At 43.7% G+C, this 19964-nt stretch overlaps 1 protein-coding gene across 5 annotated transcripts in view; it reads left to right on the forward strand.

The window, feature by feature from the left end:
• NFRKB (nuclear factor related to kappaB binding protein) overlaps positions 1 to 19964 on the forward strand; it is a 30664-nt gene that overhangs the window by 1517 nt on the left and 9183 nt on the right. For 4 of the 5 annotated variants that reach the window (XM_045555689.1, XM_045555694.1, XM_045555690.1 and 1 more), the window contains 21 exons: positions 840 to 993; positions 3466 to 3667; positions 5387 to 5514; positions 6566 to 6740; positions 7293 to 7430; positions 8044 to 8117; positions 8993 to 9077; positions 9457 to 9637; positions 9896 to 10004; positions 10204 to 10330; positions 10584 to 10649; positions 13263 to 13342; positions 13450 to 13496; positions 14749 to 14809; positions 15010 to 15184; positions 16475 to 16581; positions 17323 to 17446; positions 17657 to 17736; positions 17917 to 18137; positions 18239 to 18506; positions 19166 to 19378. In XM_045555689.1, the coding sequence (XP_045411645.1) occupies positions 859 to 993; positions 3466 to 3667; positions 5387 to 5514; positions 6566 to 6740; positions 7293 to 7430; positions 8044 to 8117; positions 8993 to 9077; positions 9457 to 9637; positions 9896 to 10004; positions 10204 to 10330; positions 10584 to 10649; positions 13263 to 13342; positions 13450 to 13496; positions 14749 to 14809; positions 15010 to 15184; positions 16475 to 16581; positions 17323 to 17446; positions 17657 to 17736; positions 17917 to 18137; positions 18239 to 18506; positions 19166 to 19378 (2796 nt within the window). In that variant the 5' untranslated portion in view covers positions 840 to 858. The remainder of the gene's footprint in view (positions 1 to 839; positions 994 to 3465; positions 3668 to 5386; positions 5515 to 6565; positions 6741 to 7292; positions 7431 to 8043; positions 8118 to 8992; positions 9078 to 9456; positions 9638 to 9895; positions 10005 to 10203; positions 10331 to 10583; positions 10650 to 13262; positions 13343 to 13449; positions 13497 to 14748; positions 14810 to 15009; positions 15185 to 16474; positions 16582 to 17322; positions 17447 to 17656; positions 17737 to 17916; positions 18138 to 18238; positions 18507 to 19165; positions 19379 to 19964) is intronic. The other variant, XM_045555692.1, reaches the window with a different exon arrangement.

Genomic DNA, 19964 nt, shown 5'->3' on the forward strand with positions numbered 1-19964 from the left:
AGAAAAATAGCATCACTTTAACGGGGTTATAAAGATCAGGTGGACCAACTAAAGGCAAACTGGCCACTGACTTTACTGGTTGTCATGGGTAGGTGCATGGAACCTCAGGAATTTATGTGGTCTAATAAAGTCATATCAAGAAGCTTCCTTTTCATGATTTAAATTTCGAAGATGTAGACAAGAGTTATGTACACTGTTAAGAACATGGGTTTGCAGGCAGGTAGACCTGAGTTTCAGTACAGCCTCTGGGTTTGGGCAACTTCTTAATTATCTAACTTCAGTTTTAATATCTGTAGAATGGGTGTAATAACCTTGCCTTGCACGGTTGTAAGAATTAAGTGAGATATATGAAAGGCCTGACACTTAATAGGCCCTCGTGAAGTAACTGTTACTATTAGTGTCTGAGCTTTAGTATATGTGGATTTTCAGTGAACTTTCTTTTATGAAAGAACAAAGAACTAATTGCTAAAAACGAACAATTATTAAAGAGATTATGTTGTGGTAGAGAGATTATTGGTCTGGGAAGTATAAATTATGTGATGTGTGATCTGTTTGTCATTTACTGTCTGAGTCTCATTTTACTTATCTATAAAATGTAGGTATAAGAAATTTATGAATTTAAGATTTACTGTAGAAACATTCTGAGAAAAGAGTCCTACTAGGTAAGACTTGAAAGTTCCAATGGAAATGTGGTAGTGGAAGGGAGGGAGAAGAGCGGTTTAGCTGTGGTTAGGGTGTAAGAATAGATTTGAGATTGATACTTTTCTGGAGGAGTGTTAGCATCAAGCAGATCCCTGGGATTTCTGCCTTTATGTCTCAAGATGCATATATTTGTCTAGAGTACCTGTGGAGTACACAATGGATTCCTTAGACCACATGCTGACGGATCCCCTGGAACTTGGTCCATGTGGAGATAGCCATGGCACACGGATCATGGAGGATTGCCTACTGGGAGGCACCAGGGTTAGTCTGCCAGAGGACCTTCTGGAGGATGTAAGTAGTAACACAGTGGAAATCTTTTCCTCTCTCAGCTTCCCTGTTACAGATATTCTAAAGCCTCAAGGCCACATGCAGCCCTCCAGATCCCCAAGTGCAGCCTCTCAACAGAATCTAAACTTCACAGAACAAATCCCTTTATTAAAAGGATTTGTTCTGTAAAATTTGGATTCAGTCAAAAGGCCACACTCAAGGATCCAGAAGGCCACATGTGGCCCCAAGGCTGCAGGTTCCCCCACCCCTGTAGCTTTGTACTCTCTACCAGTTTTCAATTTTTTTGTGCTCCCTTTTGTTCATTTTATACATTGTAGGCAGAGTTATCTTTTTTTTTAAGTGTGAATTCTATTTAATATTCTGATTAAGGAAGAAAATATAAGCTATATTCTGCATGTTTAATAACATGTCAAAATAACTTGATAATGTAAGCCTCATTTTTAACAAGATAATTTTCATCAATTAAAAAAGGTTATATATTTTAAAAGCAGAATTACATTTGTGTTTACATGAAAATGGTTACTGTGTTGTGAATCATTAAACAAAATCCAAACATATTTTCTCTGTCCATAAGGTAACCATCTAGTTAAATAATAGTACATGCCCTGGATAGGCTATCAGTGTGCTTTTGGCCACTTTCACAGACAAGATGTGTAATCATCATCATTGTTAAGGTGGCTACCATTTATTAAATGCATGTTATGTGTAAGCCACTATGTATGTGAAAACATTCATTTAATTATATGTTTTGTTTTGGCATATTTTGAACGTACAGGTATAGAGTATAATATAGCAAACATTCATCTATGCATCTAGTTTTAGGAGATAATTCATTTAGTTCATATTTGTTTCACATTCTTCTTTCATAATATGTTAAACATTGTAGATAAAATGGCCTTTCCAGCCACAGTAACAGCTGTACTGCAGTTGGTATATATACTTCCCATCCATGTTTTATTTGTATCTTTGAAGGAAATCTCTTTATGTTATTCATTAGTGCATAAATGCTTGCTTTATTAAGTACCTGCTCTATGCCAGACACTGAGTTCGATGCAAGCAATAAAATGATGTGCAAAAATAGGTTTGCAGGGGAAGATCTTGGACGTTGAGTCTGAGGTGTTTTTGATACATTCATGCAAAGATGTCTGGTGTAGGTGGTTGGAGTTCTGGGTTGTCTGCTGCTTAAACCCTTCAGTGGTTCTATTTCACATGTTTACAAGTCTTGGTTTTGTCTACTGTTTGCTACCTCTTCTCTCTCCCTGTCTTTGCTATAGCCAAAGGTTGCCTAAACTCTTTTTTAAAAACATTAAAGTGAAATGTACCACATATAATATAAAATGTGTACAGTTTAAGCCTGCTGCCTACCCCTCCCCATCTCATCCCTCTCCATTCCCCTCACAGTAACTGCTATCTTTTCTTTTGTCTTAAGTTTTCTTTAGTTTTTATAGTTTTGCTCTGTTTTGGATTTCTAACCTCCTCTTCCAGTGTATCTTTTTTTCCCTTTCCTTGTCCCTCTGTCCCTCTACTGTCTTTGTTTTTTCTTTTTTTTGAGACAGGGTCCTGCTCTGTATTGCAGTGGCATGATCATGGCTCACTGCAGTCTCAAACTCCTAGGCTCAAGCTATCCTCCCACCTCAGCCTCCCAAACAGCTGGGACTCCAGGCACATGCCACCATGCCTCGCTATTTTTTTTGTTTGTTTGTTTTTTAAGAAACCAGGTCTTGCTATGTTTCCCACACTAGTCTTGAATTCCTGGCCTTAAGTGATCTTCCTAGCTTGGCTTCCCAAAGTGCATATGCATGACCCGCTGTGCTGGCATCCCTCAACTGTCTTAAGTGTCACTTTGTCTAGTGGGTGTTCTCTGACAGAAGTGTGGCATGTGTGCTTTTGTACACATCACCACTTCTTAAGCTATATTATAATTGCATGTGTAATTGTTCCCCCTCTAGACAATATATATGCCAGTCTAGCTTAGTACTTGGCACGCGGAAGCTAACCCAATATATAACTAAGAAGTTGAAAATGGAACTCCATCCTGTTTCTTTTCACTCTTAGCAGGCACCTTCAACTCCTCAAGTTCTTTCCTCCCATGTTAACCTTTTCCTGCCACTCAGTTTAAGCTCAATTCAGATGTCCACCATCATGCTCTTATTGGCAGAGATGGCTTCCAAGTGGGATTCTCTCTATTAGATCATTTTCTTCTGGATTGTTATTTACTGTTGGGTACAGGCTGTAGTTTATATTTAGTCTTTAATAGTCTCTAAGTTTTGAGAATTGAGTAAAGACCATTGGAATTTTAGTTTGTTTAAAAAACTTAAAAGCTTGGAGGGCAATGATAATTGCACAGCAAATGTGAATGTACTTAAAGACATTGAGCTGTATACTTAAAAATGGTAAATTTTATGTATTTACTAAACACACAAAAAATCCTTAAAAACTTATTTTTCTTTTCTTTATTTTTTCTATTTCTCCTAGCCTGAGATTTTCTTTGATGTTGTCAGCCTCTCAACATGGCAGGAAGTATTAAGTGACTCTCAGCGTGAACACCTCCAGCAGTTTCTGCCTCACTTTCCTGAAGACGGTATTGAGCAGCAAAATGAGCTTATCTTCGCCCTGTTCAGTGGAGAGAACTTCCGCTTTGGGAACCCTCTGCACATTGCCCAGAAGCTTTTTCGAGGTCCGTAGCTCAGCATGCTTTTTTGAGAGGAGTGGAGGAGCGCATTCACCTATGTGGATATTTCTCTCTTCATTTTATTCTATTTATTTTCATGTACAGATACTGAGCCGGCAGAGTGATTTTGTATAACACTTTGCTGCCTAGACCATTTTTTAAAAAAAAATAATAATATATTGATTTATATAGAAAATATATAATAAGAACTCAGCTGTGTAACCACCACCCAAATCAAGGAATAAAACATTTCCGGCATCCCAGAGGTAGCCTTTATGACTAATCTTTAAACATTTTTAAAAACAGCTTGCCATTTGCTTTATTACATATATATATCTACGCACACACTTTTTTTTGCTACAGAAAACATGCTACTTCACCAAGCACTTCAGCATGTACATATCTCTTAACAAGGACATTCTCCCACATAATCACAGTTCTGTTATCACACCCAAGAAATTTTACATTGAGGAAATGATACAGAGTATTCCATGTTCGGATTTTCTCAATTGTTCCTGAAATGTCCTTTATCGTTGTTAAATCCAGGATCTCTTCAAAGTTTATGTGTCGTGTTGGGCCTTATGTCTCTTTAGCTCTTTGGATCTAGGGCCCAGTGCCCCTTTTGTTGTTGTCTTTCATACACACTTTTGAAGAGCCCAGGGCACTTGAATTGTAAAATGTCCTGTTTTCTGGGAATTTGTCTTCTTGTTTCCTCCTGGTTAGATTTGGGTTAAATGCTTTTGGCAAGGCTACAATGTGGGAAATGCTGTCTTTCCCATCACATCACCTCGGGGGGCACATGGGGTCACTTTTTCTGTTTTGATAATGCCATATTTGATCACTTGGTTAGTGGTGTCTGCCACACCTCTTGGTTATTAAGGGATACCTTTTTTCCTTTGTAATTAAGAAGCAATCTGTGGCATTTCCCCAAAAGCCTCCATTTTACCCAGTGGTTTTTGCTTCCATTGGTGATTCTCACCTGAGTCAATTATTACATTAGGGGTTGCAGAATGGTTTGGGGCCCCTCTTAGGTTACAGTTTGCTCTCAGTCCTATGGAGAAGAGCAAAGAAAGCCTTCTCCCCCTTCTTTCTGGGGTGATTTTGCTTTGGCAGGAGGCCCTGCAGGGGCAGTATATCTTAAGTTGTGTTAAACTGGACACTTGACAGCTGCTGAAGACTGAAGAGAACAGGCTTATCATTTCAATTCTCTCATTATCTTAAGTGTTGAAAATGAGCGTTCCCTCCTTTGATGGGTTATGTAAAGAGGAGTTCCCCGCTATGGTTGGCAGAGATCTGTTTCACTGAAGCTGAGGGTATACTGTCTCCTCTGGTAGTGCAAACGTGAGGGAAACTGGCTTAGCTGTAGAGGGTTTCTGTAAGGGACCTTATGAAATGCTAGCACTGTCTTTTATACTGGCGTCTTTCCCCAGAAATCGTGTGGTAGTCTGGTAAGGATACAAACAAGGAATGTCAAGGTGGGGATTTCTGTATATTTCACTGCGACCATAGTTCTGGTGTTGCTGAAGACAGTTGCATTACTGGGGTTATTGCAGTTATCAGCCTTGAGCAATGAGCTATCATTGCTTTTCAGCATTCTTTTACTTCTGGTACTCTTTTCAGAATCTCTTAAATATTCACTTTTCCCTTAAGTTCAGTGGTACAGTTTGCCACATTAAATGTTTGTTGACTGATGTATATGTAGTTGTACCTCTGTTTTTTTTTAAGATGGACACTTTAACCCTGAGGTGGTCAAGTATCGGCAGCTCTGCTTCAAGTCACAGTACAAGCGCTACCTCAGCTCCCAGCAGCAGTATTTCCATCGGCTGCTGAAGCAGATTCTTGCTTCCCGGAGTGTAAGTAATGCTGGGGGCTGGATATGAAACGTGGGCAGTGAACTCTGGTATCATGACTTCAAAAAGAGGTTCTGATGCAAAACACAAAAGATGTCACCAAGAAAAAAAGTGCTGCCAATTAATGTATGTCATAGTTAAATTGTAATCCTTTCTTAGGATCATTTTTAAGATGTATCCTGATTTTAGAGACATTAAAAAAAAGTGCTTCTTGAAACTGATGAAGTAAAGTAGCTTCCATATTTACCAAGATAAACAAGTGGATTTTAGATCCATCACGGGTTATTAAGGAAAGCCAGGATGCTCTGGAATTGACTTGCAAGTGTGCACAGGCCCCTGCATGCTGTGATGGATATGTAGTACACCAAGCTCAGTGGCCATGGGTCTGGACTAGCCTGGTAATTGTTTTTTTTTTTTTTGTTTGAGACAGAGTGTCACTTTGTTGCCCGGGCTAGAGTGAGTGCCGTGGCATCAGCCTAGCTCATAGCAACCGCAAACTCCTGGGCTTAAGCAATCCTACTGCCTCAGCCTCCCGAGTAGCTGGGACTACAGGCATGCACCACCATGCCCGGCTAATTTTTGTATATATGTTTTAGTTGGCCAGATAATTTCTATTTTTAGTAGAGACGGGGTCTTGCTCTTGCTCAGGCTGGTCTCGAACTCCTGACCTTGAGCGATCCTCCCGCCTCAGCCTCCCAGAGTGCTAGGATTACAGGCGAGAGCCACTGCGCCTGGCCTAGCCTGGTAATTCTTAAAGGCAAAGTTGTTTTGACCTGAAGTGGTTCTTTAAGCTTTGGTATAGAAATACTTAGGTGTCTGTAAGTGTTCATTCTTGGTGGGGCAGTTCAGCACTGAGATTTGGGACTTTTTGCCATGTAATGAATATACGTTCTTTCTATTTGGACATACTCATATGTACATCTTTCACTGTGATCTGGAGGGAAGGAATTGAGCTCAGTTAACACTGAAGAGAAGAAAAAGTAGAGAGTCCATTGTTCCAGAACAAGATTCAGATAATGACATGTACCCCCTCCCCTATCTGCTCTCTTCCTAGGATCTATTGGAGATGGCCCGGCGGAGTGGCCCGGCCCTTTCTTTCCGGCAGAAGCGCCCTTCACCATCCCGTACCCCGGAGGAGCGAGAGTGGCGGACCCAGCAGCGCTACTTGAAGGTCTTGAGGGAAGTGAAGGAGGAGTGTGGTGACACAGCCCTGTCATCTGACGAAGAGGGTGAGTGTCCTCGGGCACTTGGGGTAGCTGGGTATTGGATTTACACCGGCTGCTTGTTTGTCTGGTTGGAGCCAGTGGTAGCCATTTATCTCCCCAGCAAAGAAGCCCTCCAGGTTGTCTTATCTGGGGGGTGGATAGTGAGACTCAGAAACCCTTGGTCTTTGGGTCGCTGAGACATTGCTGTTTTTTGGGGAATGAATAGATTCTCTTTGACCCTTGTGGTCGCGAGGCATTTCAGTTTAGGTGAGAACCTATTGATGAATCCCTGTGGGCTCTCTCCACAGTAGGCCTGACTGGTCCCATTGTGCCACTTGAGAGAACTGCTTTTCCCCTTACAGGAGAGTAGTAGTGACTGTTGGCCTGCTGCAATGCGACCCCATCACTCTGTTGACGTCTCTCTTCCTGGAGGAGCCATTTAAATGACCTAAGTCTGCTCCAGCTCGTCTGGGGAAGGGTCAGAAAGGAGTGTGGAACCCTGGCCTCCATGTTGTTGGCTTAGCCTTGTTGAATCCAAATGGCCACTTACCCAATCTCCCCTATTGGAGTCCACAGCCACGTTGGATTTACAAGAAAAATTTTCTTTTGAAGATCTCAGCTCATGGCTTCCGAGCTCTCCAGCGCGTTCTCCTAGTCCCGCGGTGCCCCTGAGGGTGGTGCCCACGCTTTCAACTATGGATATGAAAACGACAGGTGAGAACTGAGCTGATGCTGCCACCATTCTGGGAAATAACGATGTAGGTCTGAGAGCTCCTTTCAAGGGAGGTGGGGACTAGATTCTTACTGCCAGGAAGACAGTAGTGCTTCTTAGAACTAGGCAATTTGGAGGAGTTTTTGTACCATTCCATTTTGTAACATCTGGAGGTAGGCCTGTCTTCTTTCCTTTGTTTTGAAAATTTTTCTCATGAGCTGATCAGCTGATTATTTTGGACTAAAGAAAGCAGAATGTTAAAATAGCGGTATGAAGCGACAGTTAGTAATGGAAACAAGAGGGCTAATCTGAGCCATAGCAATTCTTCAGAGTGTCTACGAAATTGGAAAAGAATTTTTATTTAGATGTTAAAAATGTTTAGTGTGTTTTAGGACCAGCTAAGTAACTGAAATCATTTATTACCAATGTATAGAAAAGTGGAAGTGTTGATCCTGTGACTGTTTCAAGATTTTTGGTTCTTAGAGTTCACAGGAGTCGGTAGGGAAACTCAGAAGTGTGTTACTTTTGAATGTAACAAGTGACCAGAAAGATTTAAATTGGAGCATGGTGCTAGTGAATGACCTAGTCTGTTTGGTTTGGTTCATTTTCTCTCAGATAAAATAGAACTGGGGGACAGTGACCTGAAGATGATGTTAAAGAAGCACCATGAGAAGCGGAAACATCAACCAGTAAGATCGGCAAGGGGTGTGGCATCAGTGGTTTTCAGGCTAATGTCTCTGGATTGGCCGTCCTGAGGAAGATACTGGTTGTCACTACCTCAGTTATGATTGCTTCCTCCTTACCATTGTCGGGACAGGAGCAACCAGTGAGGCCAGTTAGCTTCGAAGATGTGAGACAACTTGTGCTTTGACTTTATAAGGCATATTTAATGTAGTGTCAGCTTTGATTTTTGTGACGTTATTTAGTGTACGAATCATTATCTCTATCTTACTAGTGCTCGGAGAGGTTCAGGAGCTCGATCTCGGTCCTATAGCCAGTACGTGGCAGAGCCAAAAGTCAGATCCTGTGCTCTTCCCACATTTCACTGTTTCCGTTACCGCACTTTACCAAATCAGGGTAGCTGGTGCCAAGCTGAGAGTTTAGTGGAGAAAAAATGATGTGTTTTCTGGAAGAAAAGACAGTCCTAAGACAGAGAGGTGAGATGGGAAGAGTCCCATACTGGAAGTCAACACTGAGTTCTGTCTGTCTTTTCCAGTTACTGTGTTATTGGACAGGTCTCTTAACTTCTCTGAACCTCATTTTCCGACTTTGTAAAATATTATATTTTATAATGTAATACCAAGACTGAGGAGCACGTGAGGTAAAGAATGCAGAAGAGTTTTATAACTGTAAATGCTGTACAATATAAAGGTTGAAACTGGGTTTGTCTGTGTACTAGTATGAAGAAGAGTAGATTTTTATCTCTATGTGTTTTTAATTCAATGTGTTTTCCTCAAGTGTATCTAACACCTAATTGCATCTGTTAGGTAAATTGGCAAAGTCACCATCAGTTTTTGCTCCTTTTTTGGGCCTTTATAACCAAATCTCTGAATATCATATTTAGGATCACCCAGACCTTTTGACAGGGGACCTGACCCTCAGTGACATCATGACTCGAGTAAATGCTGGCAGAAAGGGCTCTCTAGCAGGTAAATGACTGTGAGTCCCCGCTAGGTAGCCTTCACCTGAATGATGTTAAATTGCACGAGCCTGTCTATCTGTGGCAAAAATGAATGAAATCACAGCTTCCAACATGTGGATAACCTTTGTTTTGTAACTGCCTTTCATGGATTTATAGGTGGGAAACAAATTTACAATTAGTACGACAGATCATTGGCTCTTTATAGATGTTAAAATTAAGCTGTAAGTCACCCATTGAGTTTGGATTTTAAAAAATCTAAACGTCTTATTACTGAGACTTTTCTGTCCTTCACTAGTAGGCTTTGGGAAAAGAACAAGCAGATGAGACCCCTTACGTCGTGATGCAGGAAATACAATTCTGTGACGTGTGTTACTTTCTCTTCCCAGCCCTGTATGACTTGGCTGTCCTTAAAAAAAAGGTTAAGGAAAGAGAGGAAAAGAAGAAGAAGAAAATAAAAATGATCAAATCGGAGGCAGAGGATCTGACTGAGCCCCTTAGCAATACTGAAGGGGTCCCCCCTCTCTCACAGGCCCCATCTCCGCTGGCCATTCCTGCTATCAAGGAAGAGTAAGTGAGCCGCAGAGATTACATGATGCTCAGGGTGAAAGGTTAAGCCAAGGGCTATACCCAGTCCCCTGGTCTTGTTGTAGTTGGCTGTGATGTGTCGAACCTGTAAGCCTCGAGGCCCAGGGATCCTGCTGGGAAAATGTATTGTGTGCTCCTTTCTTGAACTCTTCTAGGCCTGCTAAGAGGCTTGGGGGCCTGAACCAATCTGGGGATGTGTTCTTGGCCTTTTTGGTTCTTATATTTTTCTTCCCTCTTTAGGCCCCTTGAAGACCTCAAGCCTTGCCTTGGAATCAATGAAATATCTTCCAGCTTCTTCTCTCTTCTGTTAGAGATCTTGCTGCTAGAGAGTCAGGCTAGCCTTCCTATGGTAAGAGTTTTTGAATAGTCAGATGTACATCAAAGTTTTTAAATTGTCAAAATCTTTAATCGTTTATGGCTTCAGAAGCAGAACTCTGGGTTTCTCCTGAAGTTCTGTAGCTTTGTAACTTGGACAAACTCAAGACAAACTGTGGAATTGCTGGTGTAGAAGAGAAAGCCAACTGGGTTCTGCCTTTACTTTCCCTCAGCTAGAGGAGCGAGTTTTGGATTGGCAGTCATCTCCAGCCAGCTCCCTCAACAGCTGGTTCTCTGCGGCCCCCAACTGGGCTGAGTTGGTGTTACCAGCCCTGCAGTATCTTGCAGGAGAAAGCCGAGGTAAGGTGCTCTTTTTTTGTGGGGTTAGTATTTTCTTTCCCTTTTGTCTAATTAATTCTTGCAGCAAATTGTAGCTTTGCTCATCTGATCCTTTATGCCTTTGCACAATGCCATGCCTTGGAGGTCCCTGCTGTCCTGATGTACCATGGAACACTCAGAAGCTCTCTCAGAGCTCAGGGCTGCCTGTTACTTGTTCTGAGTTTAGCACTCTTTCTGATCTGTGTGGCTTGTTTATGTGATCCATTTTTTGCAGCTGTTCCTTCCAGTTTCTCTCCATTTGTTGAATTCAAAGAGAAAACCCAGCAGTGGAAATTGCTTGGTAAGTAATTCATATTACCCACCCCTAATAGTAGGTTTTTCTTCTCTCATTTCCTTCCCTAAGCTTTTGCCTGCCAGTCAATACAGCCCAACATATTGGTAAAAAGAGGCAATATTAGATCATTTGGCTCTGTGAAGGAATCCTTCAAGACCCCTTTTGTACTCTGAAGGTGTGGATTTCACCCTCTCCCCCCAATCGGACTTTGGCTCAGCAAAGCTGAGGTGCAAGGAGCAGCTCTTCTATTACGGTGCAGTCAGGTGAAGGCTACATTTAAATCTGCAGGGGTATTTTGCAGTAGCATCAACATTTATCTTAACCATACCAATGATTTTGGATTAATTAGTAATATAATTACTTTTCTTGCCTAAAAATCGGCTTTGCTATTGAGGACAGTGTGCAATGAGATGTTAGACAGCCCTGAATAAGCTATTTTCTAAAGAACAGGGATCTTATTTTTATTTTAAATTTATAAAGCCCCGCTTAGTATATTGTCATAACGTGCACCTGAAATTACTTGGTGGCTGTCCTTATGAGGGAAATTCAGTGTTGGTTTTCTGTGGAAATTCACAAACCTTTCTCTTTGCTCTCTTGAGTAGTCTATAAGGGGACACGTTGGAGAGCAGGTCATGAAAACAGTGGTCATTCATTCCTTGTTTATTATATATATTCTGCTTCTAGGTATCTGGGGCGATGTAAGGGTTTCCAAGTCAGACAGAGTGCTCCCCTCATCTGGCTTAAGGTCTCTTTGGGGAACAAATACTCATTCAGATTAAGTAATGAACCGATCATTTCTGTAAAGGAGAAGTACCAGAAAGGATGAGAGTTTGTTAGGAATTGGTGTAGTCTGGAGAGTCAGAGAATGGCCTTCCCGAGGAGGTGGCATTTGAGCAGAGATGAATGCTGAATAGCACCGAGCTAGGCAGATGGAGGGGGGAGGAGTATTCCAGGTGGAGGAAACAGTGCCTGTCAGTGCTGGAGAAGGTTCGGTTTAAAATCGTCGTACCTACCTGCATGAGAGAGAGAGAGAATCTGGACCCGGTGGAGAGAATGGATAAATTTGAGTTTTAGGTGGTAGAAGCCATAGGACTTGGTTGTGAATTGGCTGTGCGGAGTGCAGGAAGAGCAGTGTCAGGCATGGTTTCTGCTCAATTTGTGGCTGGTGGAGGAAGACGCTGTTTGCTGAGGTGGGCTTCTGGGGAGGACTGGACTCGGAGGGTGCAGATCACGAGTGCTGTTTGGGACGTGCTGGATTGGAGCTGCCTTTGAGGTGTTGAAGTGGAGTTGGATAGGAGGTAGGATGTGTGGGTTTAGAATTCAGACCAGAGAATTAAGGTGGAGAGCTCTTGGCATGTGTGCAGCAAAGGGTATGCGTCGGGAGGAAGTGTAAAGAGAGGAGGAAGGAGGGCTGAGGAGTGAGCCTTGGGGAACTCCATGGCGGAGGGGCTCAGTGGAGAGCACGTGGGCACGAGGTGCCTGCAGAGACAGGAGGAAAGCCCTGGGACGGTTGAGTCTTGGAAGCCAAGGGACAAGAGCTTAGGAAGTGGGGAACGGTCGTTAGCCTGTATCATTCCTAAAAGATTGAGTAAGATAAAGTCTAAAGATTTCTGGACATGGAAGAAATTGCACATTTTTTAGTGAGAGTGATTCCTTAGCAGAGTAATGAGGGTTAAATGTGAGCTGAGGTGACTCGTGACAGCTGACTGTGCGGCGCTTCCTGGCTCTGTCCGGCTGGGGGCTGGCGTAGCCATGGTGGGGATACTTACATCACGGGTTGGCAAACTCTTTCTCATAGGACCGGATAATAAGTATTTTAAGCTTATGGGCCAGATGCTTTATGTCGCAACTACTCAGCACTCAAGCTTTCTGTGGCTGGTGGTATAGTGGTTTTGTGTATTGACTAGTGAAAACAAAGATGAGTGTCCTAGTGAACATTGTCCAAACAGTTTCTTTGAGAAGGGTAGCTGCCTTCTTCACACCAGCAGACCTGGCTGACATTGGTCCTGTGGCTTCTAGCCTGGGCAGGAGACATAGGAACCATTGTGGGCCAAGTACACAATGAGTCTGAGCAGTGACGTAAGAGGAGGGCCTGGGGACTGTACCTATCTTTTTCTGGGCAGGCTGGGGGAAGGAGAGCTTTTTCCTGCCTTGGGGCCTTCTTAACTGCTGTGCCAGTGCTTGTAATGCCTTTGTGCCTCCCACTAGCCGTGTCTCTCCTGCAAGAATAGGACAGCTCCCTGGTGTAAGCTATCATAATATCCTCTGTGATGCTTGCTACTATTCGAATTGATTTTATTTAGTATATGCTCTTTCCTTGCTTGACTGTAAACCCCATGAGGGGGGAGACTGAATTCACTGAATAACCCCAGCTTTGCACACAGTGCCTGGCACACAGTGGCTGCTCAGCAAGTACCTGCTGAATGAATGATTTAATGAGGTGGCATGCCAGAGAGGGCCAGGCAGACTTGCACTGAATGGAAGGGCAGTAGATGTGCGAGGGGTCCTTGCTACAGCTCCTGATACGGTCTCTCTTGATAGGCACGTCAAGAAAGGAGAAACTGGGATTCTCAGTAACACCTTAGATATTTATTTTTTGTCTTTTTGTTCCTCTAATAGGCCAATCCCAAGATAATGAAAAGGAATTAGCTGCCCTCTTCCAGCTGTGGCTAGAGACCAAAGACCAGGCCTTCTGTAAGGTATGGTTTTTAAGAAATATCAGATCTTTCTTATTGGGCTTCCAGAGCCCTTAAGTTCGCCAGAATTCGTTAGTCCATTTACCTGTTAATGTTTTCCTTTTCTCCAGCAAGAAAATGAAGACAGCTCAGATGCTACAACACCTGTCCCTCGGGTGTGAGTATAATACTCTCATAGTGGGTGGTGTCCCATGAAATCCTAGTGTAAGGTACTGCCATGGCTTTGCTGATGTTTCTTCATATGTTAGAGCCATAATGGACTTCAGAGATGCTAGAGTCCTCTGACTCTTGCCTGCTTCAGCATACCTGAGGAGGCCACACACTCCCCTCAGTAAGAGTGACTCTTACTGGGCAGGGGCTTCTTGACGGGGGCAGGACCGTCCCCGAGAGCCTCTGAGGGGCATGTGGTCTGTCTTGTACATAGACACAGGTTTTTCCCTGCGCGCCCTTTCCTGGTTCCCATTTGAGAAGGATTCATCTGATCCACCTTTCTCATTTTACCAATGAAGGGATTGAGGCATGAGTTTAAGTGACTTGCTGAAGGTTAGTGGCAGGACCCCACTAGAGCTCAGATCCCTTGACTCTTATTCCTGAGCTCTTTATATCACCTGGTCTCGTGTTACTGTTTCTAGTCTGGCGTGGTTCTGTAATTAGAGGCCAGCCAACACAGAGGCCCAGCTTAAGTGTGGCAGAACTCTTGCTTCATGTAATGGGGATGTAGAACTCAACTTCTGGGTACTTGCCCTATAGGCAGAACAACTATCCTTGTCATCTAACACACTTGAAGTCCTTTGTTCCTTTAGGCTGAATTTTTTGTTGCAGTTAGAATGCGCTTACTTAGTAGTAATACTAAAAACAGTAGGCAAAAATGTCAGCCTCTTTCCCACCTACCCAGTACCTTTTTGGATTTCTTTCCTTTTTCTGAGATAGAATCTTACTCTGTTGCCCAGGCTAGAGTGCAGTGGTGTCACAGCTCACTGTAGTCTTAAACTCCTGGGCTCAAGTGATCTTCCTGCCTCAATCTTCTTAGTAGCTGGGGCCACCGGTGCATGCCACCACACCTGGCCAAGTTTTAAATTTTTTTGTAGAGATGGGTTCTTGCTACGTTGCCTTGAAATCCTGGCCTCAAGCAATCCTCCCATCTTGGCCTGCCTAAGTGCTAGGATTGTAGGCATGAGCCACCATGCCTGGCCACCTTTCAGTATTTCTAATAAGCAAGTAAATTTAGAAATACCAACCGGAGTTACTTGGTAGGAGCTGGAAAGTAGACTTTAACATTTGCAAGAATTTGATACCTACAAAGGTACAATTTTCGCTGTTGTAGAGGGCATGGTTCTGAAGAAGGGGTGATGAGGTCTGTGACCCATATGTTAGGTCTCAGAGTTGATATAAAATTCTTTATGTTCCAGAAGAACTGACTATGTGGTACGGCCCAGCACAGGGGAGGAGAAACGGGTTTTTCAGGAGCAGGTAAGAAATACCTGTCTTTGTTCTGTTGCTCAGTGACTAGCTCTGAGAGACCATCCATTGTTGGCTCCATATTTCTGGTGGGATCACCTGTTTCCTTTCTGTTTTAATCTCTGCACATGGATCCCCTTATTGTAAGGGAGCCCTACAGAGAACCTCACTAATTCTGTCTTAGGAGCCTCTTGTCCCTTTTCTCTTGCTAGGAGCGTTACAGGTATAGCCAACCTCATAAGGCCTTCACCTTTCGCATGCATGGCTTTGAGTCTGTGGTGGGGCCGGTGAAGGGCGTGTTTGACAAGGAGACCTCGCTCAACAAGGCTCGGGAGCACTCCCTGCTGCGCTCTGACCGGCCTGCCTACGTCACCATCCTATCTCTTGGTATGTAGCATGTGTTTATTATCAGGGATGCCTTTTTTCACCCTTAAGCTTTTCTCTAATCAACTCTGAACTCTGTCCTCCCGTCCTCTTCCACCCTGCTACTCAGGGAAGGCTTTGAGAGTGAGGCATAGTTTTTGGAAGGTTTGGAATTTGGGAGATGAACGGGGAATTCTAACTTCCGAGACTGATGCCAGGAATCAGTTTCTTCCTGAAGTCTGGGTTCACATTTATGATCATTTAGGAATTGCTCACAGGCCAGCTAAATATTAGGTTAAGTGTAGGAATTTGCTTCCTCCAGGCTATGATTGCTTTAAAAATGTGTTTTCTTGGCTGGGCACGGTGGCTCAGGCCTATAATCCAAGTACTTTGGGAGGCTGAGGCAGGAGGATCACTTGAGGCCAGGAGTTTGAGACCAGCCTGGCCAACATAGTGAGACCCCATCTCTACCCAAATTTAAAAAATTTGCTGGTGGTACACACCTGTAGTCCCAGGTACTTGGGAGGATGCAGTGGGAGGATCACTTGAGCCAGGAGTTTGAGGCTCCAGTGAACTGGGATTGGGCAACTGTACTCCAGCCTGGGTGTGAGAGTGAGACCCTGTCTGTTTTAAAAACAATTGAGGGTTCTCAACCTTTTTCTGTGCCATGAATCCCTTTGGCAGTCTGATGAAACCTTTGGATCCCTTCTCAGAATTATGCTTTTAAATGTATAAAATAAAATACACGGAGTTAGAAAAGAAACCAGTCTTGTTGAAGTAGATATGAAGATGTTAAAACAAATTTATGGTGGAGAAATATATATGTTTTTATGATGATATTATATGATAAGATCTGGCAGCAGGTCTTATAACTACTGTAATTCCAAATAGTAATGAGTGTAAATGATGTTCTGGGTTGTTTGCAATAGCTACAATGAATAGCCTGATTTCAATACACCATCACAGCACTGCCAATATATGTTACTTTTGCTCATAATTGAAGGAAATGCTAAATTTTAGTTACAGATATAATGTTTTTCCCCACCTGAATTCATGGGTCCACTGAATTCTCAGGTGTCCATAGACCTTTACTTCAGCCTGCCTAACGTGTGTAGAGTGTACAGGAAACGCCAATGGCAAAGCTTCCAGCCACTAGAGGGCAGTGTGTACCTAACTGAGTTGGGTAAGGCAGAGGAACAGGAACCCCAGGGAGCGTCCCCCACCAGCAGGTCAGCAGGTCAGCAGGTCAGGGGACTTAGTTCTCAGTAGGAGCCCTGCTTGACTCTTGGACTTTGCATTTGCTGATGTCATCAGTTCGGGATGCTGCGGCTCGGCTGCCTAATGGAGAAGGCACACGGGCAGAGATCTGTGAACTGCTCAAGGACTCCCAGTTTCTTGCACCAGATGTCACCAGCACTCAGGTAGTGTGGAGAAAGAGATTACTTTTGCTTTGTCCCAGGATGGATTTAAGAAAATTTATTAGGAAATATAAAATATAACATTGTTAAATTGCATAAGGGAAAAAGGATATCTTTAAAAATGATGCCAGGTGCGATGACCCACGCCTCTAATCCTAGCACTTTGGGAGGCCAAGATGGAGGATTGCTTGAGGCCAGGAGTTTGAGACCAGCCTGGGTAACATAGTGAGACCCCATCTCTACAAAAAAATAAAAAAATTAGCTGAGTGTGGTGGTACACGCCTATAATTCCAACTACTCAGGCAGCTGATGCAGGAGGCTCACTTGAGCCCAGGAGTTTGAGGTTGCTCTGAGCTATGATGATGTCACTGCAGTCTAACCTGGGCAACAGAGCCAGACTTTGTCTCAAAAAAGAAAAAAAAAATGCATAGTGATGACCAAAATCCCTTGCATTAATGAAGCACAGTTTGGCCATAGGCTTTGCTTTAGCTTATGGTAAAGAGAAGGCTGGTCACTTACTAAGTGCACAGTTTCCTTACAGTGGAAACGGATCAATATCTCAGTAACAGCATTTCTTGTTTTGAGAAACGATTTGGTGAGTCATTGAAAGTACACACAGCTAGGCTGAGTTAATAATCTGCTTATCAGCTGTGACTTCTATCCAGTGATTTTTCTCCAGAGCCCAAGTAATTTATTTTATCTGAATCTGACTTGTTTCTTATTTCCCATTGCTCTGGCTCTTAGGTGAATACAGTGGTGAGTGGTGCACTGGATCGGCTACATTATGAGAAAGATCCTTGTGTGAAGTATGACATTGGGCGAAAGCTGTGGATCTACCTGCATCGTGACCGGAGTGAAGAAGAGTTTGGTGTGTGAGGCCTCTGGGTGGTGTGTCCCATGAGACTCTGGTGCTTTTGACTTTCTGCGCCAATTCCATTGGTCTTCTCCTTGGCGTTCAGGCAGGGTAGGATTGTAGAGGCAGGATAGCCTGCCAGTGAGGTGTTGGTTTTTAACAAAGCCCCCCTTCTAAGTATGCTAAGGTTAAACTCTTGCTGAGGCCCATTACTCTTGTTTACAGAGCGGATTCACCAAGCACAAGCAGCTGCGGCTAAAGCCAGAAAAGCCCTTCAGCAAAAACCTAAGCCCCCATCCAAGGTGGTAAGTGACCTCATGACGGTATCTGCCCTAGGGATTCTGGGACGTTCTTGGATGGAGGCAACTAGGAATAGATACTCAGCTTTTACTTAACTCAGCACAGCAGGAGCTGCGGGCCATGCCTGCTGTCAGTGGAAACTTCATGGCACCTGCAGGGGCATTTCCCTTTGTCTTCTGTTCTAGAAGTCCAGTAGCAAAGAGAGCTCTGTAAAAGTCCTCAGCAGTGGCCCTTCAGAGCAGAGCCAGATGAGCCTCAGTGACTCTAGCATGCCACCCACCCCGGTCACACCTGTAACCCCCACCACGCCGGCGTTGCCTGCCACTCCGATCTCCCCTCCACCTGTATCATCAGTGAACAAAAGCGGCCCTACCACTGTCTCCGAACCAGCTAAGTCTAGCTCAGGGTAAGCCCTTTCTTTTCTTCTCCAGCTTTTTCCCTCCAAATTCCTTTTCTAAGAATGTCCTAAGTTTTTGCTTTTTTGTTCTTTTCTGCTTTTCCTCATAGTGTTCTTCTGGTATCCTCACCCACAATGCCACAGCTGGGGACAATGCTTTCCCCAGCTTCCAGCCAGACTCCACCCAGTTCTCAGGCTACCCGAGTGGTGAGCCACACTGGCTCAGCAGGAGTGCCCCAGGTACGGGTGGTGGCCCAGCCTGCCCTTCCTGCTGTTCCCCAGCAGGCAGCAGGGCCCGCCCAGACACTGCCGCAGATGCCCGGAGGACCGCAGATCCGTGTTCCAGCCACTGCCACACAAACCAAAGTAGTGCCCCAGGTAAACAGGGAAGCCACAGGTCATTGGGAAGCAGGGACAGCGGACTCAGAGGTGGGCTAATGAGTCAGACAGACAGGGTCTGGGTAAGGACCGAGGAGTTGTAGATTATTGCTGTTACTGATGCTGTTCATCAAAACAACTCATTTAATGTTCAAAGCTGGGCAAGTGTTTTTAGATGCTATATTTTACGTGTTGGGAATCATCAGACCTTTAGAGAAGTTTAGTGATTTACTCAGGATTCTAACATTAGGACCCTGGTAGAGGTGGGGTGTCAATCTCAACCTGTGAGTTTCAGGTTCCTTCCAGTGTGCCACTAGTCTTAGCTGTGCTACTAACTAGGTGTGTGATTTTAGAGAAGATTAGTATCTTCTTTGCCTCAGTTTCCTTTACTGTAGGAGGGGTGTAATAGAATTTGTCCTCAGTGTGTAGGAATAAAATGAGATGTTAAATGTAAAAGCATTCTGAAAATTGAGATATTCTACACAAATACAAAAAATTTACAGTGCCCATTTTAGGGAGTGGTGAGCCTTAGCACTGTTAGATTCGAAGTACTTTTAGAGGAGTACTTTCTGGGTGGTAACATGTGGGAAGAGTCTGCTTGGAGTGTTGGTCTACGTCTTAGTGTCTAATTGAGCTCTTGGCCTCATGCCCTGAACTAGACAGTAATGGCTACTGTTCCAGTCAAAGCTCCGACTGCAGCGGCCACTGTGCAGCGGCCTGGACCTGGGCAGACGGGGCTCACGGTGACGAGTCTCCCTGCTGCAGCCAGCCCTGTGAGTAAGCCGGCCACAAGTTCTCCTGGGACCTCTGCTCCAAGTGCCTCCACGGCTGCTGTCATCCAAAATGTCACAGGACAGAACATTATCAAGCAGGTAGGTGGAACCCTTTCCAGGTGGATCTTCTTGAATTTCTGTATTTGGAGTAGACTCAATGAATTTATTTAAAGTCCTGTGGCGTAATTTATTTAGGTCAATTCCCATGGCCATAGTTTATTGAATTTTCACTTTATCAGTAATAAAAAGAGAATATATTAATATTGTGCTTTCTTAGCAATATGGAGATACCTTAAACAGATACAAGTAGACCTACCATCTGATCCAGCAATCCCGTTATCGGGCATCTACCCAAAAGAACAAAAGACATTCTGTTACAAAGACATCTGCACCCGAATGTTTATAGCAGCACAATTCACAATCGCAAAGATGTGGAAACAACCCAAATGCCCATTACATGAGTGGATTAGTAAAATGTGGTATATGTATACCATGGAGTATTACTCAGCTATAAGAAATAACGGTGATGTAGAATCTCTTATGTTCTCCTGGAGAGAGTTGGAACCCATTCTACTAAGTGAAGTGTCCCAAGAGTGGAAAAATAAGCACCACATGTACTCACCAGCAAATTGGTTTCCCTGATCATCACCTAAGTGCTCATTTGGGAATAACACCAATTGGGTGT

Source organism: Lemur catta, chromosome 7 (assembly GCF_020740605.2).
Source record: "Lemur catta isolate mLemCat1 chromosome 7, mLemCat1.pri, whole genome shotgun sequence".
Lineage (NCBI taxonomy): Eukaryota > Metazoa > Chordata > Mammalia > Primates > Lemuridae > Lemur > Lemur catta.